This window comes from Amblyomma mixtum, chromosome 9, assembly GCF_055824585.1.
Source record: "Amblyomma mixtum isolate Tamu chromosome 9, ASM5582458v1, whole genome shotgun sequence".
Taxonomy (NCBI): Eukaryota; Metazoa; Arthropoda; class Arachnida; order Ixodida; family Ixodidae; genus Amblyomma; species Amblyomma mixtum.
This window is the reverse complement of record NC_143020.1, coordinates 53,840,896-53,868,810: the sequence shown is the minus strand read 5'-3', so window position 1 is coordinate 53,868,810 and position 27,915 is coordinate 53,840,896. Positions and strand designations below refer to the sequence as shown.

The 27,915-nt window shown below is 43.3% G+C and overlaps 2 protein-coding genes across 6 annotated transcripts in view; one reads left to right on the top strand and one right to left on the bottom strand.

The window, feature by feature from the left end:
• The window catches only part of LOC149329039 (phospholipid-transporting ATPase ABCA3-like), a 93,579-nt gene that overhangs the window by 7,835 nt on the left and 57,829 nt on the right, over positions 1 to 27,915 (top strand). For all 5 annotated transcript variants that reach the window (XM_089560085.1, XM_089560084.1, XM_089560081.1 and 2 more), the window contains exons 3-6: positions 17,811 to 18,050; positions 18,933 to 19,021; positions 24,737 to 24,892; positions 27,020 to 27,257. In XM_089560085.1, the coding sequence (XP_089416211.1) occupies positions 17,811 to 18,050; positions 18,933 to 19,021; positions 24,737 to 24,892; positions 27,020 to 27,257 (723 nt within the window). The remainder of the gene's footprint in view (positions 1 to 17,810; positions 18,051 to 18,932; positions 19,022 to 24,736; positions 24,893 to 27,019; positions 27,258 to 27,915) is intronic.
• LOC149329040 (uncharacterized) lies at positions 21,606 to 23,440 on the bottom strand. Its single transcript, XM_089561161.1, has 2 exons — positions 22,893 to 23,440; positions 21,606 to 22,464 (listed from the first exon to the last, which is right to left on the bottom strand). The coding sequence occupies exons 1-2, from the start codon at positions 23,282 to 23,284 to the stop codon at positions 21,606 to 21,608; spliced, it is 1,251 nt and encodes a 416-aa protein (XP_089417287.1). The 5' UTR covers positions 23,285 to 23,440.

Genomic DNA, 27,915 nt, shown 5'->3' with positions numbered 1-27,915 from the left:
TAATAGGTTATGACTATGCTGTAAGCATGTCCCTACTTAACACTATTCATTTTTAACTTGCCTCTACCAAGCCAGCACCTTCTTCTGGTTAACCTCATCGCCCTACTTTTTCCGCCTTCTGTCTCTCTCTCATTGTAGTTTTTCAGTTGTTTCTAAAATGCATAACTTGCCTGCCGCCCCGCAAAACTTAATTTAGTACACATCTGTACTAGTTGCATATTGGTAGTAAATATTTACTAGCTCTCGCGGCAGATTTCTGAATTTATGCCTTGTATTGGACATAGTTTAATGCTGTTTTTCACTGCCCGGCAGTGGCAGTGCCGTATTCTCGACAGTTCAGTTTGGTTGTTGTAGTTTTCCAGGGCTAAAAGGTCTAACCAGTGCCTTGACCAGGCCCTGATGTTTTATAGAGCAACGAATTTCAGTATATGTGCAGATACCACAAATTTACTTGACTACGTATATATATATGTATATACGAAAATGCTCTGAGAGGTAAAAGTACTGCAGAGCATATGAGATAGACAGAAGTCGTTAATGGTGCTATAAATACTGATGCAATAACATTATATTTCATCAATATAAGTTAAGAGTTGCTTGTGCGAAACATTGCTCATACTTCAACATTTATTTTGGGTGACTACAATATTGAGCTTCAGTCACTAGAACTCAAGAAACGGGTGTGAATGTCAGGTGTGGACACAATCAGGACTGAACATTGTAATGCCGCCACTTTGTGCACTTATTGCAGAGTTTTTTTTTCTGCTGTGGTGAAGCTTGCTTCTCCCACTCACTTTCCACAGGTGCACTCTTGTGGCCGTGTGATAGTCGCAAAAGGCAGGTTCGGGGTCACAAAGTATTCGTGCACACTGACTGTTTTGGTTATGGTTTAGGTTTATGGTTTATGGGGTTTAACGTCCCAAAGCGGCTAAGGCTATGAGAGACGCGTAGTGGAGGGGTCCGGATATTTAGGCCACCTGGGGTTCTTTAACGTGCACTGACATCGCACAGTACACGGGCCTCTAGAATTTCTCCTCCAAAGAAATTCTAGCCGCCGCGGCCAGGTTCGAACCCGCGTCTTTTGGGTCAGCAGCCGAGCACCATAACCGCTGAGCCACCGCGGCGCTTGTTTTGGTTATGTTAGCATAGCTGCAGCAATTTATTCTGAAGTTTTCATTGTGCAACAAGACATTTCGAGAAAAATATCAGCGAAAAAGTTATGTAAACAGCGTAAGGGGTTCTGACCTCTTTATACAGCAAAAGTGATTGTAGCGGGAGTATGTTGGTGGAGAGAAAAGAAATACACTATGAAGATGACCACGTATGCTCAGTATAAAGAAAACGTTATGAATGCACGAGTGTCATAATACGTATATATAGATGAAAAACATGAAAGCAAAAAGGAATATGCTCATCATCGTCATCATCATCATTCTCAACCCAGTTACATCTACCACAGGACAAAGGACTCCCCGATTTATCTCCAATTAACACTGACCTGTGCCAGTTGCCACCGCGCTATCTCCACCAACTTCCTAATCTTATCCGACTCTCAGCCGCCCTATTCTATGTTCACCTTCTCTTGGATTCCGCTCCTTTCATCTAACATACCATTGGTTATCAGCTGTTCACATTACATGCCCTGCCAATATCCATTCCCTCTCGATTTCAACAGTGATACATTTAACCTCCATTTGCTGCCTCTTAATGTGACTCCTATTGTTTTCCCTTCCGTGGTACGACTTTGCTGTATCGGGACTGGTGCGTACTAAACAGCATGTTTTATGACCTCGTGAAAGGGTATTTTGCAGACATGCTGCCTTGTTTAATGTCTGGGAACCCACCGCATTGCGGCACTTACTGCATACAACTTCAGGGTTTGTGTCGCATGTCATTCCTGTTAACGGGGCAGAAACACAAAGGTCATTGGTGGGAAAGTTAGCACTCACCACCTAGGAGTTTTCGATTGGCTATCTCTTGCACCTTGAGCTTGGAATTTATCGCTAACATTGCTTGCACCGTGTTATCACCACGAGTTCCGAAGCCCACAAAGGCAGCACGCAGCAGCGCTTGTGGCAGGTTAGGGGAACAGAGTTGGCCGTTACTTCCCTGCGCCTTATCTCCTCAAGCACAATAGCATCGTACAGGCTGATAAGGGGATGTTTGCATTGTCAACGAGAAAGGGGGGGGGCGCAAACATTGAGGATCTGTATTTACTGTCTTTCCCTATTTGGAAAGACAGTCACATAGCAAGGCGAAGCCAGCTCAGTGAAATGGTCGCTGGAGTGTGCTTCATGTTTTTTTTTTTTTTTGTACACTGGTGTCTTTCGCGGACATGCTGCAAGGATTCGTATACCACTGAGCTTCTAGGGCGTTTATTATCCTGCCAGCAGAGACTAAGAATGGGTGCGGTTTCAGCGACGTGGAACAAATATCTGCGCGGCTTATCACTCAGTTTTGCCCTTTTGGTTTAGAGGGTGCATTGTGTGTTTCAGGAACGAGACAACGATAGTAATAAAATGCCATGACTACGGTGTCAAGCTGTGATAGCAACAAAAATGGCATTCAGGACAGCCCATCGTCTTCGTGGCATCAATCGCAACTCTACACTTTGAGTTCATGTACCGCGTGAGCCGCCGCGGTGGCTCAGTGGCTATGGTGCTCGGCTGCTGGCCCGAAAGACGCGGGTTCGATCCCGGCCGCGGCGGCTGAATTTCTTTGGAAGAGAAGTTCGAGGCCCGTGTACTGTGCGATGTCAGTGCACGTTAAAGAACCCCAGGTGGTCGAAATTTCCGGAGCCCTCCACTACGGCGTCTCTCATAGCCTCAGTCGCTTTGGGACGTTAAACCCCATAAACCGAACTAAACCATCATGTACCGCGTTGCTCACTGGCCTGTTTGCCTTTTGCTTGAAAATTTAATCACCTTTTAGGACTTTTTAGAGAAAGCAGTGTTTACGTAATGAGGCATAACACAGCCAGTTTTTACGACACTGCATTATATGCTAAGAACAATTGGGGGAGCTCTGGTTAGGGCTTCATTCTAATGACGTGAATGCTCACTTTGTCGAGAAGTTTGTCTCATTTGTCATCTTACGCAGCTAAAGAAGGTGGTGACACTGTAGTTATGTAACTATTCAGCAATCCTAATTGGAAAAGGCTGCCAATGGTATTTGCACTGTGAAGCACAAATGTCTGACAAACTTTTATTGATAATGCACCGTTCGTATATCTTCAGTTACAGTTAGTTTGAGTGAGATTTTTTAAGCACTTGCAGGCATGAACAGAAACATTTTACTCAGAATATCTTGATATACACCCCAGTTGGTTCAAAATGCTGAGGTATCATGAAGCTTAGGTACGGGTAAAAATTCATTACTCCCAACACACCATACATTGAAATCTTTTTAATGTGAACGCAGTCGGTTTGAACCAACACTTTAGCTGCACAAAGTTCAAGTGCATTAAAAAGGCTCCACTCTGTTCGAATGCCACGTAATTTGAACAAGTTATCAGTCCCTTGCACGTTTGATGTAGTGGGAGCTGTCTGTACTGCGAAACATCTTGTTTCATTTCTGTTCTTCTTATATCCTGTGTGCTCAGCACAAAACTGTGTCAGAGGCAGGCTTTTTTTTTTTTTTGTTATTATTCTCCCGTAAGTCGCGCAGTAATTTGTGGGTCACGCACTCCTCAGGTGTGGAGGAACGTGAAGCATTATGTGGGGCGCGCCGTGTGCGCGTCGGAAATTGCCCCAGCTGACATGTCATATCTTTTTTTTTCTCATCCTTTAAATTTTGTTGGCTGTTACTGCAGATAGATTGCTCTTGTGTGCACAGGCGTGTCTTCCCCTTCTCTATACGAGCTCCGGTGATATATTGGAATCAGGCCACGGGGTTGGTTGCAGCTTGTGTTCAAGGCGTTGCGCTTTTAGAGGAGTCATGATACCAAAGTTATGGCACTGCATTTTCCTGTTTGGAGTGGTGCTTAGGACGTTAGTATGCATGAATTACCGCGTGCAATTCACCTGAAACCAGTGAATAATTTATATTTTAGTTTCTTCCGTAATGTTTTCGTTTTAGTTTCAGGAGCGAAATGATTGCTATGATGCCTAAGTTCAGGCCATGTCGTGTTAGATAAAAAAAAAACTATGATATAATCGCTGCTTTGTAGTTTCACTCTAACATTGTAACATCAGCCAGATCCAAATGCAGGAATGACAAAGTAGTTATAATACAGGTGTTTTTTTTTTTTCGTACTCACGTGACCTGAAGTTAATTTTGTCTGTTGAAAACCAAGACCAAAACAGACAACAAGAGAAGAAATTCAGTTACGAGCTATTTATGGGGCATAACTGCATTCCACCTTGCGAGTTACGTGTACTGATTTCTTCTACATCTCTGTAAAGAAAAAATGCACAACCTAAATTTGATGTCTATGCTCCTTAAAAAAAAAAACTTTCATTACAAGTGTGCAAAGGCTAATTTAGATTTGGGCATTGTTGTGTGTGTACACTAAACAAAGTGTTGAAATTACACTTGCACCATAAAAATCCGTCATCATCATTGTATGTAGAATGCAAACATTTAAAAGCGGAGAGCATGCTTGAGGTGTTCTGTGGTTGGCTGTAATTTTGAGCGCTCCACTGGATACTGAAAAAGCAAATGGAATAGATCCTCTGCTTTTATTCACAATTTATTCCAACAAGTATTTCTCTCAAGAGTGAGTTTGATGACCTGCACCATCCATTTCAGTAGATGGTGGGGATGAAAATGATATTATTTATTTACAATACTGCCAGTCTCAGTAAGAGACTGTAGCAGGTGAGCAATCAGTACAGTATAGAGTTCAGTACAATACAGATAAATTACAAGCAGATAAACAAAAATGAGAACTCTTACATAAGTGTTACATAACTACTAGTAGGCAGGTTAGCAAAGAAAAACCTTGAAGATTCAGAACTGAAACAAAAAGAAAAAAAGTACAGCAGGAGTCGTTCATTCCAGCAAACATGCTAGTATTTGAAGTATTTTACAATAGGAACTAGAAGAAGCGAGAAAGAAGGTAACGGGTGGCAATAGGCATGCAGTCATGTCAAGAAATGTCAATAAGTAACTGTTGGGCAGTTATCTGGTAAAATGTAGGAAGGACTGTTGGTACTTTACTGATTCCTGTTACATTCTACTAATCTTGAGGTGAGGGAAGATAGTGAGTCCGACATGGTAATCGATGGATCGAGCTGATTCCATTTGCTGATGGCTAAAGGAAAGAAAGAATGCTTGAGAGTGTTCATTCGGCATGAGTATTCAGTCAGCATGTGCGCATGCTTGTGCCGGGATTGCCGTGGCTGTGAGAAGGATGCATATTTAGACACATCTATACTGTTGGTGTTGTGTAATAATTGGTATAAAAACTTCAGGCGGGATTCTTTTGCCCTAGATAATATGGACGAAGACTTCCGCTTTGCTGCATTAGCAAAACGACGCGCTTGACGTTGAGTGCAGAATTTTTAGTGTCAACTGTGTTTTCAACAAGTCCTAAGTGGTTTGTTTTACCGTTAAAAAAAATAGTCAGGTTGAAGCAATGAATGCGAGCATCAAAGCGTGTAATGTTGCGGTAACGAGCTGCCGGACATTCGGATGAGTGCAACGGTTGGGCATGCGGGCGTACGGTTCACAGGTGGGAGGCAGCGTGGGCTGCGAGCTCTAGTGCAGCTGCTGGTTACCACGGCTGCTTGTCTGTTTTGTGGCATGTTCTTTTTGTTCCCTTTGTTCGTCTCCCCCTTCTTGTGACGTCCTGCTGTGCACCTGCCTTCGAGATTTCTCGCTGAAGAATGTGCAGTTAGGGGCACAGGTGTAAGGAGGGGTGGGGCCTGTCTCGCTGCGCTTGGTGGTGGGCCTAGCTTCCTAGCGCAGTGGATCTGTGGGACGTGATAGAATTGGGTATATATATATATATATATATATATATATATATATATGTGAAGGGCTCCGGAAATTTCGACCAGTTGGTCGAAATTTCCGGAGCCCTTCACTACGGCGTCCCTCATAGCCTAAGTTGCTTCGGGACGTTAAACCCCAATAAACCAAATAAACCAAACCATATATATATATATGTAAAAGATAGTCACCAGAAATTGAAAAAACATAAGATTTAATTCACGACGTTTTGGCTGGAGGACCAGCCTTCTTCAAGTGACTTTATCTTATATTAATCAATCAGCTGCCAAGAAATAATTTATATATATATATATATATATATATATGAAAGAAGCCAACAGCCACAGAAACCGAGGGGCACAGGGGATGTTTTTTTTTAATTTATTTATTTATTTTGTGGTGTTGATCAATTTAGAATATTACTGAATATGTTATCGCTTTATATATATATATATATATATATATATAGTGAAGTGTACGCTTCGTTAAAGGAAACATATTTATTTGACTCAACGTTTCGATTGGAAGACCGATCTTTTTCGAAATATACATAAACCAGGTGTCCCAGCTAAATGTAAGCAAAGTTTTAAAAAAGATGAATAGTCCTAGTCCAGCGAAACCAAATGAGGATTGTTTAGAGTCATGTGGCCTAGTCTTCAGTATATTTTAGTTCTTCAAAGGTGATTAATTAGTTAAGCTTAATTAGCTAACTTTTTAATTATTGACTTCAGGAAGAAAGTGTCAAGGCAAAAGTTTTGGATCACTTCGAAAAACCGCTGGTAGTGCTGTTTCCACCAAGTTGCAATTTACGTAGCTTCATTTATTGGCCATAAAAGAAAGTTATCACGTGACCAGCTGCTCGCTCAGATCTCTGCCCCAATGTGCACCCAAAGTCTCATCGAGGAGAGGACTTCAGAAAAAACGAATTTTATTCTTTAAGGCGCGTCTTGGGACGTTGAAGTGGCACAGTTGTCATGTGGAAGCTTTTTCTTATTGTGCGGGTTATGGTTAAAAGCCGGTAAAAAAACTACTTTACGTAAATATTACTTTGCTGCAAATGTCTCAGCAAGCTGTTTCTCAAAGCGATCTACAACTTTTCCATTGACACTTTGTTCCTCAAGTCAATAATTAAAAAGTTAGTTAATTAAGCTTAACTAATTAGTCAACCTTGAAGAACGAAAAAATACTGCAGACTAGGTCACGCGACTCTAAACAACCGTCATTTGGTTTCAGACGGCTAGGACACCCGTGTTTTTTAAAAGCTTGGTTACATTTAGCTGGGACACCCGCTATATATGAGTGAAGCCAACAGCCGCAGAAACCAAGAGACACAGGGGATTTTAATTTATTTATTTCGTGGTGTTGATCAATTTAGAATATTACTGAATATGTTATCACTTAAAGCTGATTGATTAGAAAAGCAGATGAAAAAACAACCACATGCCGCCGGTGGGAACCGAACCCACGACCTCCGAATTACGCGTCCGGTGCTCTACCGCTAAGCTATGGCGACGGCTGTCTGATCTTGTGTTTCCTTCAACGAAGCGTATACTTCGCTATACACTCCTTTAATCAGTCAAGTACTTTATGCTCTTTCAACCTATATGTGCGTGTGTGTCTTCCAGACTTGTCTTCCTCCAAATGGACACAGCTCTAATTTATTTATTTATTTATTTATTTATTTATTTATTTATTTATTTATTTATTTATTTATTACATTTATTACAATACCCTCAGGGCCCGCAGGGCGTTGTAGAGGGGGTGGGTGTAAAAAGAAAAAAATACATAGTCAAGTACAGGCAAAAGGCAGAAAAAAAGGCAAAAAATTATGATTCAGACGCTTGTTCGATGATATGCTTGGTGATAAGTGGCTTAAAAGATGATGCGTCTTCAGTGCAGGCGATATGGGGTGGAAGGTGGTTCCACTCAGTGCTAGTCTTTGGTAAGAAAGAATCAAAAAGCACATTCGTTTTACACGTTGGGATGGAAACTTTATGCGGATGATCAACACGGGATGACACATATGACGGTATAGAAGAAAAAAATTCCTGTTTTAGTGTCTCGTTATGAAAGAAAATGCTGTGGAAAAGACTGAGGCGTGAAATATTTCTGCGAACTGCGGGATTAGTGAGACCAAGTTTAGTTTTCATTAAAGAAACACTAGCCGTGCGAGAATAATTGGAAAGGATGAAGCGGGCTGACTGATTCTGAACAGATTCTATAGCATCGATTAAAGTGAGTTGTGTGGGGTCCCATATTGATGATGCGTATTCTAGTTTTGGCAGTATTAGTGTCTGATATAAAAGTAACTTCTAATGGAATGGAGCCTGAGAGAAGTTTCTGTGTATGTAACCAAGGGCACGGTTAGCATTGTTAATAACATATTCTATGTGCATGCGCCAGGATAGGTTGTTAGTGATGTGAACACCCAGATATTTATAAGATGAAACATTCTGTAATGAAACTCCATTAATCTTGTAATCGAATGGTTTAGACGGGTTAGATTGGCGGGAGATGGACATAATTTTGCACTTTGATGGATTGAGAACCATAGACCATCTCTGACACCAAATTAAGACTTTATCAAGATCGGACTGAAGGAGGGAACTGTCGTTAATGTTATGTATTGCACGAAAAAGAACACAGTCATCAGCAAAAAGCTTAAGGGAAGAGTTAATGCCAATCAGAAGGTCATTAATATATATCAAAAAAAGTAAAGGACCCAGAACAGAGCCTTGAGGAACACCAGATGTCACAGCACATGGGGATAAGAGTCGTTAGCTGATACAAAGTGGGTGCGGTTAGTCAGGAAGCATTCAATCCATTTAAGGAGATTAGGGTCAATATTAAGGGAACTCATTTTAAGAAGGAGTAAGTGATGAGATACCTTATCAAAAGCCTTAGCAAAGTCAAGAAAGATGCAGTAGGTTAGTAAACCAGTATCTAAAGACGAGGCTAGGATATTTGTGAAAGATAAGAGTTGAGTCACGCAAGAAAAAATTTTTTGGAACCCGTGCTGACAGGAGCTTAAGAAGGAGGAGTTACTTTCCAAAAAGAAGCGAGGTTAGAATATATAATGTGCTCTAGAAGTTTGCAAGGAATGCTTGTTAATGAAATTGGTCTGTAGTTAAGGGGAGAATTCGGATTACCTTGCTTGAAGAGTGGAACCACCCTCGCTACCTTCCAGTCAGCCGGCACTGTGGCGTGTTCAAGAGACTGGGTGAAAAGGTGCGCTAAATATGTGCTGGAATTAACAGAAATTAAACAGAAGTGTTCTTCAAAAACTTCGAATTGATGTTGTCGACACCGCAACTGGACAATAACTTGAGGCTCTGGATTAACGTCACAGTGCCAGCAAAATCGATGACAATGGGGTCCATCGGAAAGAAATCGTACTTAAGAACTTCTGGAACAACATCGGAGGAGCAATCAGAAAACGATTTTGCAAAGGCAAGGTTTAAGGCAGTACAGCATTCTTCAGTTGTCATTGAATTCCCAGCACTATCAGAAAGTTGGAAGAGGGTTCGTTCTTTGGGCCTGATAATGTTCCAGAACTTGGATGGATTAGTAGAAAGGAGTGATGGCAGTGTGTTATTTAGGAACACGCGCTTGGCTTCTTTGATAGCTAGTCGGTAAGTTCGGAGAACATCACTGTATGCGGACCAACGTTCCGCAGTGTTTGCACGTTTTGCAAGGCGAAAGAAGCGCTTCTTCGTATTCAAAAGTCGTTTCATGGCGACGGTGAACCACGGTGATTGGGATTTTTTTGAAATTCAGCGGATTGGGACATACTTATTGACTAGTGACGAGACTGTATTCTTAAATAAAGCCCAATTTTGGTCAACGGTTCTCTCGAAGAAGGCAGGCATGCAGTTATCTATGAAGAGTGCTAGTTCGCTGTTAATTGATGTGTAGTCACCCCTGGAATAGTCTCTAATTGTCTTTATGCTACTAACTTTTTTAGCAGTAAGCGCCGTTATTTCGAAGTGAATAAGACAGTGATCACTCAAACCGGGCATGTAGGTTACACGATGTAGAAAATCTGGAGCAGTGGTAAGAATTAAGTCTAACAGGTTATATGTACCAGAACCAAACCTTGTAGGCTCTGAAACAAGCTGTGTAAGGTTAAACTGCATGCGTATGTTCAAAAAGGATTGGCTGACTGCGGAAGTACGTGTGACAGTTGGAAAGAGACCGGACCAATCTATTTGGGGAAAATTAAAATCACCTAACAGAAATAAAGGCAGTGAAGGGAATTGTGTAACCAAAATATTCAATGCATAGTGTAAATCATCACAAAAAGATGGTGCCGCGTTCGGCGGCCTGTAGCACACACAGAATAAAGCACTTTGGTAATGAAGGTCTATGCGGACACAAAGCATTTTGAGAGCAGTAGGGACAATGACGATGTCTGATACGAGGTAATCAGGAATGGCAATCAGTACACCACCTCTGTGTTTCGCAGTCCTATCTTGGCGGTAGATGGTGTAATTTTTTTCACAGTCAAGCAATTCTGTATTGCTTATAACGTTTGAAAGCCAAGTTTCCGTTAACACCACCACATCGGCAGCGCATCCATCAATTGCAGATGATAGATCATGGCGTGCTTGTAATGTGCTTGTAATTACCTTCGTCTTTTACGTGTATGTGTGTGTACGCGTGCGCTTGTGTATATGGGTATTTTACTTGTATATGTTGTGTAACTAACCTTTGCTTAATTCTTTTATCTTTTTTCTTCCATCATTTTTTTTTACATCCTGCTTGTGTCTCTACTGCACTTTTCCTTGTGCTCTCTACCGGATGTCGGGCTCAGGTGACGTCCAAGTTTGTGACAGTTCTCGGCTAGCAGTCCCACCCTCCTTTTTTTCTTTTGTTTTTGTTTTGATTGAATGGGCAGCAAAGGCAATGCCACCCAATTTTTCTATTTAGTAGAAATACATGTCATGGCTCTTAAGTGTCTGCATTGATCTTTGCTCAGCAGCAGAAAGACACATTTACGCCGGGAAAACTGAATTTGAAAATGGAGCAATATTTTTTCCGCCGCTTGATTGAAACTTGGGAAGTCAGTAATTAAAGGACTCCGTGACCGCTGTTTCAAAGTGAAAGGCAGCATGACCTGAGAAAAAAAGAAAGTGCATTGATGTCATTAGAGTTGCTTGGGAAAATGGCCGACGGTGGCGACACCTGTGCTTCATTTTCTAACTTTTAAAAGCTCCATTTTTAACGAGAGTGGCCTCTTTGTCATTAGAATGCGATAACCTTTCAGTACAGGCCGGCTTTGATTTGTCCTCACTTTATCTTCAAAATTGACGCGCTACTACCACCTCTTGGGTGCACAAACCCCTCACCACCCATTCTACCACCTGGGCCATACTCGCCTCAATCACATGACTGCATTGCGTGATGTGATGACACTGGGTCTCGCACTACAACCCCTACATAATTTAACCCAGAAAAGTTTTGCTGTGTAGGCATCGTAGTGAAAGCATTAATGATGACAGACTGCCGCCGCGGTGGCTCAGTGGCTATGGTGCTCGGCTGCTGACCCAAAAGACGCGGGTTCGATCCCGGCAGCGGCGGCTGGAATTTCTTTGGAGGAGAAATTCTAGAGGTTCGTGTACTGTGCGATGTCAGTGCACGTTAAAGAACCCCAGGTGGTCGAAATTTCCGGAGCCCTCCACTACGGCGTCTCTCATAGCCTGAGTCGCTTTGGGACGTTAAACCCCATAAACCATAAACCAAACCAATGATGACAGACGAGGCCCATAACTTGTGAGCATAACCTGTTTGCCTATACCATACAAGTGCTGTGCTACAGCTATGCTATACCATACAGGAGCAGTCCAGTCTGCTGCTATGTATCTGTCTGCTGCAGGTGGCATTTTGTTTAGGCGAGCTGCCAGCAATGATGATGATGGTTGTGGTGGGGGTCACGATGGTTAAAGGAGTGATCGTGATTGTCTGATAGGGCTATAAATGTGCACTTTGGCCATTACCACCTCATGTAGTCTGGTCTAGGGTACTACTACCCTAACTAACATAAACAAGTTGAGTATATTACAGCAAAGGGTTATTACAGTTATTACACACTCTTAATACGACTGTGATAGAACCCCAGGTGGTCGAAATTTCCGAAGCCCTCCACTACGGCATCTCTCATAGCCTTAGTCGCTTTGGGACGTTAAACTCCATAAACCAAACCAAACCTATACTCTGTAATGCAAAACCGTGGCATAATACGTTTCGAAAACATGTACAATTATCACCTGTGCCTTGGGCTTATCAGGAAAAAGAAAGCTAAATGCAATAGTTTAATAAGGTTAACCGAATTAGCCATGAAAGGCTCATCACGCTATCCCACATGCAATCTCTTCGAAAGTGCATTCTTTCCGGACTAATTATGGATTTCAGACACCAAAATATCGAATTCCTAATATACTTAACACATACCTAAAGGGTAACATTTTTATTCTTGACCTTAACCCAAATGAACGGAAATCTGTATTCTTGTAATGCACCATTTTTCTCTTTTTTGCTACCTTTGTATGTTCTGAATATTTTTTACGCATACTTGCTTTGCCTAATTCACTTGTCATGATTGCATACATTTGTGAATGCTTTCTTAAATATGAACTATCAACCAATGTCGCCTTTATATTGCTGTATTACATTTGTGTGATTCTCTTTACCATTACATTGTTCTTTGCAGTGTGTTTACAGGGTTCAATGCTTCCTTGTCTGATATTAGTATCTAATGTTCCTCCGACTTAGACACTTGTATTCACCTTTTCTTTTTCGCATGAAAAGAACTGCGTTCAGTGTACATACCCTTTCTTATCAATTTGCTGACAAGTGTATGCTTTTGGTGTGTGCAAGTCGTACATTCTTTTTTTTTTACCGTTTTTTTATTGTACGAGCAGTACATTCTATACTTTATCATATATATATCTTTTTCTTTCTCTTATTTTTTTTTCTATCTTTTCATTTTTCCGATGAAATATGTGTAGGATTGTCGGCGTGTACTGCTGCTGCTTTGTAGGGGACGAGGACTTGTCAAGCTGCTATCACAGCTTTTTGCCTCGCCTCCCCCATCTTTGATGGAAATAAATGCAATATTATTATTATTATCTCAATTGGCCAGTTAAAGTAATGCAAGTGTAATTAGTGACTCATTAATGAAGTTTTCAGATAGTGAGATTGGACATTACAAAGGTGCTATTACAAAGGGGCTGCATACATTTGTTCTAGTAAATACAGAGGGACAAAGCCCGGATACATTGCGATATTCCCATTCATATACTGTGGACATGAAATCTCTCGGAGCAGTCCGCAAATGCAGTCCCTGGAGAGATATGTGATAGTGCTTGTGTCAGAATATCTTTTTATCTGACTGATTAGCCACCCCTATGCAACTGACAAAAGCAGAGGATAGCTTAAAGCAGTACTGATATAATTAAAGCAGACACTGGAGAGGTTGTTGTCTCATGACTGAAGTTTTGGCACGGTACAATCGTTCTGCCATTGATCACTGCTGTCTTGCAACTCCAGGGCAAAGGGAGTGACATTTGTTCCATGGAAGATATGTGTACATTGATTGCAGATTCGTAGATTACCCAGAAAAATCGGGTCATGCCTTTTCGAGGAACTCTACTAGGTTTCAAAAATCTAGTTGATAGCTTTCTTACTTATGGGGGGCACCCAGTGAGGTTTGCCTCATGGGCATTAGTATTTTTTAAACGAGAGTTTAGGATCTCCTCTTTACCAGAAGCAGGTATTTTTTATATAGTCTTCAGCAGTGATCGCACAAGTCTGCCACTGGTGTACTAGTATATTTTTAGTCGCATAAAAAGTGCACTTTTTCTTTGCCTAAAATGGGTGCTAATTTTTTCTGGAGAATTTGTTACAGGGGATGAAATTTACATTGGGGTCCATCTAAATTTTGCCAAATTTTAACATCTAATCTATGGACTGCATTTATTATGCAATTGCATTCGTTATGGTTGTAAATGTAGTATTCCTTGCGGCCCGTCATAGAAAGAGAGCAGTTGTTGGCGACAACAACAGTACATTGCATTGGTGACCTTTTCATCAGAGACTCAAAGTGGATGCCCTTCAGGCATTTCATTGTTTGGGGGGAAAAGAAAACAGAAGTCCGATGACATCATGTTTGGTTTGTAAGGTGGGCAAGGTAAAACAGCTAGTCGTATTCTACACTGCAGCTGGCTGAGACTAGTGCACTGGTGTTTGAAATGGATCATATTTGCTGTCGGAACTCTGTTCAAAAGTTGTGTGCTCATCAAGTTGGGGCTTTGTCTATTAGTCGTGTGTTCTTAGGAAAGAGGACATGCCGGCCTTTAAGTTAATATAGCATCTCCGAGTACCATCACTTTCATTAGATAGTTGTGGTATAAAATAGTTGCAGCTTGGAATACAAAACTTAACACCCTTTGTGTGTAGGCCGTGGAAGGTGTAAAAGCAGTTAAGAGCTCATGCTGATCAAGAGTCTACTGTATTGTGTGGAGAGGCCCCTGGACTCGAAATCAAGTAGCTCAAGTAACCGTTATAGTTAAGGATTAGTTTGTGGCAGTTTCTTTTCAAAGAAAACTGATAACTTTGGGGCCTTTAAATGGCTGCCTCAGCTGCAAAGAAGAAATTATTTGGTAGTTGTGAAACTCATAACCAGTTAATAAGCGTAAATAACCGAGTGTTCATTACATCTAACATCGAGCACCAAAGGACATGCAAAAAATTCATGCACATCATTTGAAGTTGTTGGAAGTTGGCACTTTGTGTGTCAACATCTCATTTTCATTTCTTGTCGTCGGATGCACTATGGCTTTGCAAACAGTTATCCATTTTTCTTAATGTTAATATGACAGTATGATACCTTCGTTAATATGATACCTTCGGTTCCGTATCAATTTAGATTCATGATAAGAACAAGAGTGGGACAAACACTTTTGTTCATGTCACTGTTCTCTTTCATTCCATTTTGTTTTTTGCTATTAAAATTGGAACTCTGCTTTGGCACAAAAAATACCTTGCATTTCCTAGCTGGCATTTTCAAATGATTTGTACTTAATTTGATGGAAGGAGGTTCTGTTCTTGAAAAATGGGTGTGTGTTTGTAATGTGTAGCTGTGGTTCACCTCTGCCTGAAGTACACCCTTGCTAGAAAAACCAGACTCTTTCAGGGATCCTTAAAGAGACACCTATGTTCCAATATTATTGGATATAACATGTTTCAGCCGATTAGTATTGTGGCCTGTTGTGCTGTGGTATGTAAAGTGTGACAACTGCTAATTCAAAACCATCAACACTTCTCCACGCCCAGCTTCCTCTTTGTTTGAGAGCAAGAACTCTACTCCTCATGGTACAGCTTCCGATTTCAACGTTGATGAGAAAGTAACCTTTAATGCCTCACAAGGTCAAACCAAACTTGGCTGCATGGTGGTATGGCCCAAGCTATGGTAGTGTGAGCATGTGATCATATAACTATTACCATTGGGTACCTGACCTTGACCCTTGGCATTTGATTTGAAACAGTGGGACGGAGACAGAGTGACGACAACGCAAGCTCTTGTGCTGTCGTCACTCTGTCTCCGTGTTAATAACCGAGTGTTCATTACATATAACATTGAGGACCAAAGGACATGCAAAAAAATTCAGGCACATTATTTGAAGTTTTTGGAAGTTGGCACCTTGTCTATCAGCATCTCATCTTCATTCCTTGTCTTCGGATGCACTCTGGCTTCGCAAACAGTTATCCATTGTTCTTGGTGTTTTCCGACTATCAGATATCATACGTTTGGTATCAATTTCGTGGCGATATTAGTTGTAGTATGTTGTTGCACAGAACTGTGTGATGTCACCACTTTGGGATTGCTGGATCACCTTCATATCAGTGGGAGTGCTGTGTTGTCATGTTTGACCAACTGGTGTGATTGCACCACCTGTGCAGCATGTTATCGGTGGAGTCTGGGGTGGTCATGCAGCCATCGCCCACCACATGACCCCAGTGGCCTACCTAGATGTTCTGACTGCAGAGACGCAGTGTCATTGATTTTGAGGTTACAGTGTACCACGCCAATAGTGGGCAACAGTGTTAACTTTTGGAAGAGCTCAGTCGTGCGTCTCGTTTTGGGAAAGAATAGTCATTAGTTGTTTCATTACACTTGAAGCATGGTTGTGTGTTCTTCTAGGCTTGAAGGCGCGGTTACAATAAACTGCTTTTAATGCGAACTCACTTAATTTGAACTTGCAGTTTATTTGCACTGATGCTGTGGTCCTATCTTCATTAAGTAGCGTATTAAAAAGTACCCCTTTCCAAGTTCACCAAACAAATTTTTGGTTTCCCTCAAGTTTGGGGACAATAATGATTAGATTTTAATGGCATAAGGGCAGTTCACTGTGTTTGACGTGGGATCAGCGACCCATTTGCCCTAGCATTTCACCTGAGAGAAGCCAAGAACCAGGCCAAGGTTCCAGGGATCCATACTCATTGGATCACGAGTAGGGAACTGGCTTGAACTATTGAGAGCCAACTGTGTGTGCAATGGTTCCCTCTAATCCAGATATTTTCTGCTCTTTTAACGCAACAGCGTTAAGGGTTCCACCCAGTTGAAAATCCAATGTTGGTGGCAGCGTGAGTGAAAAATCTCCAGAATAGCAACCTAGGTGTCAGGTGGGCTAAGGGCACCTGACCTCGCGATGTCATCACAACCTGCCCGCCGGATTGTGAGCAAGCAGCCTGGCCATCATGGCAGGTGGCAGTTAAATTCTCGGGAAGGGCAACCTGGGTCTGACAAGCCCCACCAGTGGCAGCACCTGTCACTGCAGGGCAGTGCTGCATCGCTTAATCCCTAGTTAAAATCAAGAGGAAGAAGTGGGCTTAAGCAGGGCATGTAATGCAAAAGCAAGATAACCGCTGAGTCCTTAAGGGTAACGGAGTGGATTCCAAGAGAAGGCAAGCGTAGCAAGGGGCGGCAGAAAGTTAGGTGGGCGGATGAGATTAAGAAATTTGCAGGAATACGGTGGCCGCAACTGGCGAAGGACAGGGTTAATTGGAGAGACATGGGAGAGTCCTTTGCCCTGCAGTGGGTGTAGTCAGGCTGATGATGATGATGATGATGGCCAGCTGTGCATATACTGGCATTAAATACCCATTAATGCCGCCGCAATGGCTCAGTGGTTATGGCGCTCGTCTGCTGACCCGAAAGACGCGGGTTCGATCCCGGCCGCGGCGGTTGAATTTCGATGGAGGTGAAATTCTAGAGGCCCATGTACTGTGTGATGTGAGTGCACGTTAAAGAACCCCAGGTGGTCGAAATTTCCGGAGCCCTTCACTACGGCGGCCCTCATAGCCTGAGTCGCTTTGGGACGTTAAACCCCATAAACCAAACATTTTTCTTTGTTTCTAAAGCAGCTGTGCACGCCTGTGCTGTGCTTACACGAATCAGAGTACGCGCGTTCCTGTGTACTTTTTAAAAAGATCGCACATACAGCACAGCAACACTGTCAGTCTGCTCCCTTGGGCATTTGCTTGAACTGCCCTTGTGATCTGGTTTCTTTTAAGCTAGAAAGACTGGGTCATGCTTACGCTGCTCTCAGCACTTGGTCTCCGCTAGCAGAAACCCCGGCACCTGTGATGTGTGGCACCCATGTGTTGTGTGATGTGAGTGCACGTTAAAGAACCCCAGGTGGTCGAAATTTCCGGAGCCCTCCACTACGGCGTCCCTCATAGCCTGAGTCGCTTTGGGACGTAAGACCTTACCTATAAACCAACCAACCAAATAACCCTTACGACATAGCTTGTGTTCCCTCCGCTTTCTTAATTAGGGCCTCTAACGCGCGTCTCGGTATTTTTGCTCACTGCAGAAGCCATAGGGTTTGCCACCGAGGAAGAGGTCGATGCCTACATCGCCCGCCACGCCCTGGCGTCGGTTTACGGAACAAACCTGGCCGTGCTCCTGCACGGTCTTGTGCCTGATGGGTCCGCGCCTGTGGACCTCAACTACACGCTCCGCTTCAACACGTCCGTTTACGACTTCATGACGGGGGACCGCTTCCCGACGTTCAGGAATCCGGGACCCAGGACGGAGAACAAACTGTACAGCAGTGAGTGCATTCGGCTGCTGTGCGCTTCCTTCCAGGCGTTGAGGGAGCAGTTTGCATTATTTTTCACTTTTGAGAGACCTGGCACTTTTGTTTGAGCCTGTCATTCCTCTCTTTAGTTTATTTTACTCTCCTGTTTCAGAGTGCGTTAGAGAGGGGAGGAGTCAAAAAAGTACATAGTTTGATGTAAGCATCATTGAAAAAAACTTGCAAAAAAAAAAATTCAACAAGAGCGTGAATTGAAAATTTTGATGATGGTTATGGTACAAAGATATCAAATGCAAACTACACATAGGCAGAACGTGCGTAAAGATTAATTATTTGGGAAAACTTCAACCTGGCCTACAACAGCCGAGTTAGTCTAACCTCGTGATTCTAAATATAGTTACTATGTAGCTGGACAGGCTATAGTGTATTTTGGTTGGGCTTGGGCAGGGCATGTAATGCGAAGGCAAGATAACCGCTGGTCCTTAAGGGTAACAGAGTGGATTCCAAGAGAAGGCAAGCGCAGCAGGGGGTGGGAGAAAGTTAGGTGGGCGGATGAGGCTAAGAAGTTTGCGGGGATATGGTGGCCGCTGCTGGCAAAGGACAGGGTTAATTAGAAAGACATGGGAGAGGCCTTTGCCTTGCAGTGGGTGTAGTCAGGCTGATGATGATGATGACAGCTGGACGACCAGCTTGAGCAAGGCAGCATTCTAACCTCAAGTGCAATGGCTAGCAGAAGAGCTGAGTCACCCACCGCTCTCAGCTATAACGACAAGTATACACCTTCGTGACGTCATGCCATCAGAGTTGGTGCCTTTCCTTCTGTGAAGATGCTAAATGCCGAGTGATGTTGTATTCGGGGGGATAGTAACGGGGCTTACTGTGCGTGCAACTTTTCAGCGCTGATGTGGGGACTGCAGGACACCATGTTCACGGAGCATGTCAAACTCCTGGGGAAGGCAGGACAGGTTAAGAACCAAAAACCAGAGGTAGGTCACTCTCCAAGACGCACCTTATGCATAGTGAAGGGATCTCGGATTGGAGACACATCAGTGTTGCATCAGCTTTTTTTCGCAGGCTGCGATGTATGAAACTGGGGAACGTAATATCAGCTTGCAATGAAGAATTAATTTTGCCTGAAGAATTTGCGTGGTTTGTTTAATGGTGGTCAGCCTCGCTTCTGGGGCTTATTTATTTCTGTGAAGGATTGAAGACATCAATTTTATCAATCATATTGTTTTCATTGTTAACGTCGCATAAGGCGTCAGTTAACCCTGCTACATGTTGTATTATTTGCCAGTGGGTATTCAGTATTGCATAGCTTTTGTGCAGTAGGTTTCGTTTGTTTCTGCAAGTTGGCGTTCTTGGTGACATGTCACAACTTGGCAGGCACAGTAATGCTGCCTTACCTTCACACTTCCTGTACCATGACTGTCAGCACCGGAAAGTGGGTTTCCTACCGCGCTGATGGTCACATGTGTCCAGGTTTAAAGTGGTGTTTCGGAACCCAATTTCATGCGTCATACCGATTCTGCTCACGAGAGGTCATGGAAGTGAATCAAGCATGTTCATGCATGTTTTAAATGAAGACATAATGTCGCTTTTGGCACTGCCTGCCTTTGGTGCTTGCCTACAAGCCCCCTTATACACACAGGAACCCTTTAGCAAACTTTTGCGCCGCTAAAATTTGATGTCTCAACCCCGTTAATGCACGCAGGAATGATGTAAAGGCTGTGGTTCACTTCACAGTGAACTGAGAGTGGTATACAAGCACGAAAACACCTGACTCGCTCCCAGTAGCTGAATTTATTTTTATCTGTTCATAAAACTTGAAAAGGTATTGAAGAGATTGTCTGTTTTGAGAAAGAGACTGCCTAGAGAGCGCTTTCGAACGTAAAGGGACTTAGAGGACGAACTGAGGTTGGCCCGTATCGATAAATTTTACCGCATTCTAACGACACAGGGACTACGTTCACTGAAAAGGAGCTTTCATAACCTAGAAAATGTCAAAATATGAAATGCAGATGTCTTCGCCATCTGCTGTTTTCACGGGCATACTGCGATGATTTCAACAGTTTTCTTTATTTTTAGCCGCAAGCTGAAGATCTCTGAGGCTAGGCACTTGCTGTTTGTGATCATGGAGTCCTTTTTGGTATTGATGTCACAGATTTTTTTTTATTCGTTTTCTGTGAGCAGTAAACACACCTTTTGTTGCCAAACATCAGCGTTACTGCAGAGGGTTGTGCTCTTGCTGCAGCAAAACTGTTACAACAGATATAATAGTTTTTTTGCTACAAAGAGATAGATAACAAGCTCGCACATTTATTCCTGGTCCTTTAAATAACAAGGCTTGGAGAAAAAGGTTGTCATAATTGTTATAATACTTTTGTTTATTGATTTTTTTTTTTTTTCACCAGCCTGTGTACGAGAAGCAGGAGCTTCCGAATAAAAACTTACAATCGATAGAGCATCGTCCACTTCTCTGACCTGTCTTCTGCACTGTTTTGTGTTATTGTTCAAGCTACTTAAAGGCATTATTTTTAAGGCGAAAGCCTTTAATGGCTCATACTCGCAGCCATGACTCTGTCTGTCTGTTGCATCTGAAGTGAAAGTCATAACTAGTCATTACTATACTCCGTTTCATACATAGCTGTCAACGCTGCCAAAGGTACGAAAGTAGTCCGCTGCAAAAAACAAGCAAAATGTATCCGTCCGCCTCGCGTCATGGCTGAGTGGTACGAAGCGCGCGCCTTTCTGTTCATTTTACAAAGGGCCTAGGTTCGACTCCCGGCTCGGGTGGTTTTATTTATTATTTTTTTTATTATTTTTCTTAAAAGATTCATTAGGTAGAAACTCGAAACTGTCAAACTCTAATACCTACTTTGAAAAACACAGCGCTGTTTACTTGTCTCGAAGGGAAAAGGCAGTGTAGTGTATTGGCGACGGACGTGATTGCGAAGTGCTTTTCTCGGGTACTAAACGACTTTTTAGCATGCGGCACACAATGAATCATTGTGTGGTGATAGAATTCAGTGTGGCGTCGATTATTCGGAGCAGCCTCGGCTAGCGGCAACCTTGTATTGATCGGTGTACTCGGCGGCTTTAAAGTGAGGAGCGTCTGACTCGGGTCTCCTCTTTGAGCTGTTGTCACAAGGAAAATTCTTTGAAGTCCTTCCGGTCGTAGTAATGTTTTGTATTGGATGTCGGATTCGGTGTGTTATGGGAGTGAGCTAGTGCGGCGAGATGGGGATTGTTGAAAGCTCTGCATTTTTAGGCCCTGAGCAGAGATCCCGCTGCACAGGCCATCGAACGCTTCGTCCTCAATGGAATGCCTTTAGCGAAAGAGACCTGCATGACGCCAAAAGAGCCAGAGTAGAGGGCATGGATTTTTTTTTTTTTTTGTGGAAGGAAAGAACTAGCAGGCTTTGGTTTGAATTTTTTCAGCTTTTCGGGGCGCGCATAGCTTTCATATTTTGCGGAGGTTATCTTCGATGCCTCATCTATACAGTGGGTTTGTTTTTAAAAAATGTGCGGACCCTGGGCAGGTGCTCTTTAACGCACCGTAGTGGCACCTTAATGCTCTAGCTCCTCAATGTCACTCAGTTCAGAGCTGGATTCTTCTGATGAGCTGCTCGAGCTACCAATAGTGAAAACTACTGGCTCGATTTCTTCGTCGAAAATTATATCCCTTTCCCAGGCTTCGTTCTCAATGCGCTCGGCATGGGCACAGAACTTTTTCCAGTCTTCCTTTGATACATGTTCCAAAGCCTGAGGGAGCAGCTTCTCAACTTCAGCCAAGGTGAAAGCTTTGTTTTTTTTTGCTACAAAGCCTTTCACCATGCTCCACACCTGCTCAATTGGATTGAATTCACAATGGTAAGGAGGCAGTCTCAACACTTCGTGGCCATGTTTCGCAGCAAGTGTGTCAATTGCATACACAGTGTGTCCGTTCGTTACTCGTTTGCACAAATCGACTAGCTCAGCTCGCACCATGTCTGCTGACCAGGATATGCCCTTCCTTGTGAGCCATGCCTGGATTTCAATCTTCCGAGTTGATGTCGTTGGTGGCTTTTCGAGGGCGACGCTATGGTAGGGGGCATTATCCATAACAATAATGCTGCTGTCGGGTATATTCGGCAGAAGCTTGCTCGAAAACCACTCCTCGAAGTACTTGCCGTCCATCTCGGTGTGGTAATCCGCTGATGCGCCCTTCTTCGCTCTGAAGAAGTCGGCAGCACCGCTCACAAAGCCTGTGTGGCTGCTTCCTGCATGAACGAGGATCAGGCGGCCTCCTTTCCCTGATGGCGCTGGCAGACCTGTTGTTAGGCCCCTAAGAAAAGCATCTTGCGATGACTTGACTGTGCTGTCCTTCCACACATGTTGCTTGGTATGGCCAGCGTTTACCCAAGTCTCATCGAGGTATATGATGCACCTGCACGGAAGCCGCAGATAAGAATCTCGCTTGAGTCATTGTTATCAAAATATTCGCCATGGAAAGAAAGAAGATCACGTGTTCAAATATTAGAAGATTTTGAATCTCCAATAGAGTATTCTTAAATTCAGCATGCGAATTGAAAGTGCCTATTCAAAACAAAAATTATAATTGTAATGTTTTTTGAATAATCGGCACCAAGTTGCAAGGACCGGAAAAGGACACAAAAAGCGAGAAATTCATTCTTATTTGCAGTATCAAAGCACCATCTGCTATTCCGTGTCATCACTGATTCGCATTTGATTTTGTTTTAGAAACGGTATTCCTGAATTCATAAAAATAGTACATGACGGAAACAGATGTAATTAAGGTGCGGCAAAAGAAAGGACAAATCGCTGTATTAACGACCATTAAAACGAAACACTTACCTCCCTTGGCTCCGGAATGCTTTGATAGCTCTGAGATACCGGCGCCGCCAGGCTACGATGTCAGATCGCTCGATGAGTGCAAGACTTCGCTTTCGTTTTTCGAACTTAAAACCGATATCTTTTAGTAGCCTCCACAAGGTAGCCTTACTCATGTCCGGCAAATCGGCATCTTCGTTCACTTCATCCAGGATTCTGTCCAAAGTAGGTATTTCGCGTTCGGCATACATACGATGTAACTTGAGTCGGATGGCGTTGACTGCAAAGCCGTCATATTTAACACTGCGAGAGCTAGATATGGTCACCTGGCTAGGTCGTTTTTGCGGTGATCTTATTCCAGTAGCGAGACCTTCCTTCTTGAACCTCGCAACTGTCCGAGGGCTCACCCCGGTCATCTCGCCCACAGTTTCGAGAACTTCGCGCACAGTCTTCTCCGGGAAGCGCTTCCTTACGCTAGAGTAAACGTTGACAATAACCTGCTTGGAGTCTTTCGAAAATTTCGGAGACTTCAGCTTGGAGAACAGGCGAGCAGGAGATGTTTGTGAAGCCACAGTGGGCGAAGAAAACAAGCGAGTAGGCTATAGCGTTGCCATTTTCTCCATACTCGGAAACCGAAAGACGAACGCGGAAGACATCACCGGCCGGCCTAGCTGCGAAAACCTGATACAGGAGGAGCCGAAAAAAAACCTGAAAACTAAGGCACTCTGTTTTGAAGAAAATTAAAGAAAAAGCAATCTTTTTGCAAAATAAAACACCATTATTATTATGCTGCAATATTAACCAAAAATAACTTTAATTTTGAGTTCATTACTCTTGTCACTTTCGACGCACTACATTACGATGCGGACGAGGAGCGCGAACAGGCGCCGTAGCCTTGGCTGCGTTGACAGCTATATATGAAATGGAGTATAGTTGCAAGTCATGACTAACTAGTCATGACTAGCTAGCCATTAACCATTCATCTAATTAGTCATTAACAAAGCATTACTAGTTAGTCATTAACCAATCATGACTAGTTAGTAATTTACTAATAGTGTGTGCCTATGGCAAATTGCGTGGAAAGGCTTTCGCCTCGCATACTTTCGATCGTCAAAGTGCCCCCCGAGTTTTTTAATTTTGCATTTCTTGAGAAGCAGAGATTCTTGCTGATCTGCATGAACAGATATTCCTTTTGTGCTTAGCAGCTCGACGTGCTGAAAATGATTCAGACGCTGTGGGTCTCCAAGGCTTCACTCTACATTGGGAACGTTTAGGAAAAACTCTCGTGTTTTTTTTTAGTTTACAAGAGGGCAGTGAATTGAGTCAGAATGGAACAAACTGTTCACGAAGCATTCAGAGCTTCAGATATTTCAGAGCAACTAGATTTAGACGCCATTTTTAACTCATCTTACCAAACCATTTTGTACAGACTTACGAGCGTTTTAAATGTGAACTGCGTTGACGTTGCATACTGCTGATCTTGAGCCTTAAAGAGCAATGCAGTCGAATCTTGAGTTTGCAGCAAAACAAGAGGTTTGTTCATCTGCCAAGGAAAATTGTTAGTCGCACGGAAGAACTTGGTGGTGGCTTCAGGGACACAGCTGTGTCAAGTTAGGCATTTCTGACATGGAGAACATACCGGCAAGGTCTCTCCACAGTTAAACCATTGACAGAGGTTATTAAGCCTAAGCTAGTATAACAATTGTGTTTAAAACAGCACTTTCAGAAGTAGCACCTACACACTGCTCCACGTGTCGCGCTTGGCGTACTTGTGGTAAATGCATTAGCATTTTTTTTTTTCATATTTGTCCAGAGTGTTTTTGTTGGGATGAATCATTTCCTCCAAATTATTTACCACTTCTTTTCAGATTGCCATGCACAGGTTTCCCTATCCAGAGTATAACGACGACAGCAAGTTTGACCTCATCTCTCGACTCATCGCCATGTTTGTGGTGTACAGCTACCTCGTCTTCTCACCTATTTATGTTCGAAGGGTCATTTCTGAGAAATCGTCCAGAATCAGGGTGAGAAGTGGCTGCAGTTTTTGGGCAAGTTGTGGTGGCACTCTGTACACAGACTGATCGCTTTTGCTGACATGCAGGGCATGTCAAAAACATGCAAAAGGGGCCTTGAAAAATTTAGTAATGCCTTTTTCCTCGTGTGTCCCTTAATTCTCGCCGATCTCTGTGTATTAGTAATGCCAGGCACAAAGTGTTTTTGCAGCCTGATTGACAAGGTGCTCCGAGTCGCTTAGCACCTTTTTACCTCCTGCATTCCTTCTTTCGGCTGGGTAATTGTGCCTATTGGTGACACATTGTGTGATAGGTCTGGTGCGAAATTGTCTTAGTCAAGCCCTTCTGCAGGCATTACCGTCATTATTATGCATTAGCTAGACAACATCCACCGCATGAGAGGCCTCTTTCAGCGGTCTCCAGTGGCCCCTGTAGAGCGAGCTGTAGCCATCCCGTCCCAAAAAATTTTTTAATTTCACTTCTTTCTCAGAATTTATGCCACCCTCGCCTACATTTATCTTTAATCTTTACCCACTTAGTTTAATTGACCACTGGTTGCAGTGTACTTCAGTTTATCTTGATTGAATGGGAGAGTTTTGGTTACCGAACTTCATGGTGTTCAGAGCCCACCTTCAGGAATCACTTGTGTGTGGATCTTGAATGCAAATTTTCCAGTCATTTAGGTGGGGGGATAAAAAAAAAAGGGAAATACTTCATTTTGCGGTTGCATATCAAACTCCTCCACAGCACAGCTAGCTGTGGAAAGGAGAATGATAGCTGTAATGTTAGGAGACAGGAAGAAAGCAGAGTCGGTTAGGGAACAAGCACTAGTTATGACATCCTAGTAAAAATCTAGAAGAGGAAACAGACACTGGCAGGGCACGTAATGTGAAAGAAAGACAACCAATGTTTGCTTGATGTAATGGAGTGGGATCCCAAAGGAAGGCAAATTACATAGCTGGGGTTGGAGGGTCAGGTGGTTGGATGAGGAAGTTGAGTGTGAGCAGCTGGAGGTGAGTTGGAGCAGCCTTTGTCCTGTACTGCAGCTGGTTGGGGTGATGTTGGTGATGAACAAGCTCCTGTAACATCAATCGATAGCTTGACGCACCAAAGCTAGTTGGCTGCCCTTTGGGGCAATGCCAGCTAGACACTCCAGCATGGAGCGGTGGGCTAGAGGGAGTGGCGGAATGCAAGGGCGAAGGGACACGGGCAAAAAATAAATGTTCAGAGTTGGCGTACGAGGAGGGGCAGGAGGGGTGAGAGTGGGAGGGACGTTTACATCTGTTTCCGCGAGTGACATGGCAGTCTGTACACACGGTAGGTAGCGTACGGGCCAGCACTTTTTAACCCTTTGAGGGTCGAATTATTTTGAAGAAAACTTTCCCAGGTGGTCAAATTACTTTATTGCGGATATTGAATCTACAAAATGTATATAATCGAGAATAAATAGTAAAAAAAAATTAGGAACAGTACTTTGGTGACAGCATCACTCACAACTGGAAAATGTTTAATAGAATTTCATGAGCGACGGTGATAAACAAGCTGAGAGCAGCACCAATAAAGATAGAAATCAACTTCCGCCGCCTCTGCAAGAGAGTGCCCAAAAAGAGAAAACACGTTTCGCGCGACTCCGTTGCGATCCCGCGGCGGAATCAAAACTGCATAGGCGCTTTGCCGCAGAGAGCGAGAATACCTCGCGAGCAACGGTGATAAGCAAGCTAAGAGCAGCACCAATAAAGATAGAAATCAACTTCAGCAGCCCCTGCAAGATAGTGCTGACAAAAAGAAAACTCAAATTTCGCACATCTCCGTTGCGATCATGCGGCGAAACCAAAACTACAAAAGGGGTGTTGCCACAGTCTGTACCGCCGCGCTGAACCTAGACATAAGTTCTGCTTATCTCCGTAAGAAGGCAGCACAAAATTCAAACACTTCTTGTAAGTCCTAAGAGGTGGCAGCACCCCCCAGTGAGCACGCATGTTCTTTTGGTGCAAAATTTCAAACGGAAGATCGAAACCGTACCCGTACAGCAAAGATCTTGCGGGACAGAAAACCGCCGCCGTACATATACGGCAAAAACCTTCAAAGGGTTAAAAAGCGGGCTTAACTAAAAGCACTCATGCGTGTGCCCACCAACAGGAGCTGATGCGCATGATGGGGCTGACGGACTGGGTGTACTGGATCGGCACCTTCGCCAGTGGCTTCCTGGTGCTGGCCATCACACTGACCATCAGCTTGGTGCTGTTCAAGATCCCCGTTGCGCCCCTGGCCGCCGTACTGCTGTACAGCGACTTCAGCCTCCTGCTCTTCATCTGCCTCATCTATGCCACGTCGGCCATCTTGTTCCTGCTTGTCTTCACCGTCATCTTCAACAGCGGTGAGACTGCAGGCACAGCAGCCCTTGGCGGAAAATTTCCGCTTTAGTCGTGCGTAGTTTGTGTCACTTGAGGTGAACCGCTTCTGTAATGGGGGTGCACGGTGCTTTCAACGTGCTTTTAGTAAGACTCTGCATGCGGTTTTTAAACACCTACTGTGTTTGTTCTCAGCTCAGGTGTGTAAGTACATGCAGGCTTTGTCTTCGCTCTTTTTGGTGCTTTAGCTCTGCTCACTAAAGTGTAGACAGCAAGAGCTTACACAGCTGCTTCTGGTTTCATGCTACGATGCTTGCGTGTAGGTGGCTGGACTCATATTCAAGTGTTGTCTTTGAAACCAAGGAGATGCTATCAGGGTTACCTTGTTTGATGTGCAGTGAACTATTTCAAGCATTCTGAGCAAGCTTGGGGAGCCCCATTATTAGGCTGAATGTGGTTGCAGTATCTTAGAGCCCTTGTTGCCTGTGTAATTCTGTTATCACAGGTTGCTCTTTTTTTTTACATCTTGAGTGTTCGTTACAGTCATGTTAGGTCTGCGGTGCCAGCTACGCAGTGTTATGTACTCTGCATTTGCAGACTCAAATGTTCAGTAAGGTATACCTTGCACATGTCCACATTTTTTATGACGTGTAGCAGATGCTTAGTCTGTGACTGCGCATCTGT

Bases quoted from the DNA above. Each gene is read 5' to 3' on its own strand.
- LOC149329040 (XM_089561161.1), bottom strand. From the start codon at position 23,284: ATGACCGGGGTGAGCCCTCGGACAGTTGCGAGGTTCAAGAAGGAAGGT. The intron at 22,465-22,892 runs GTAAGTGTTTCG...GCTTCCGTGCAG, and splicing joins GCATTCCGGAGCCAAGGGAG to GTGCATCATATACCTCGATG.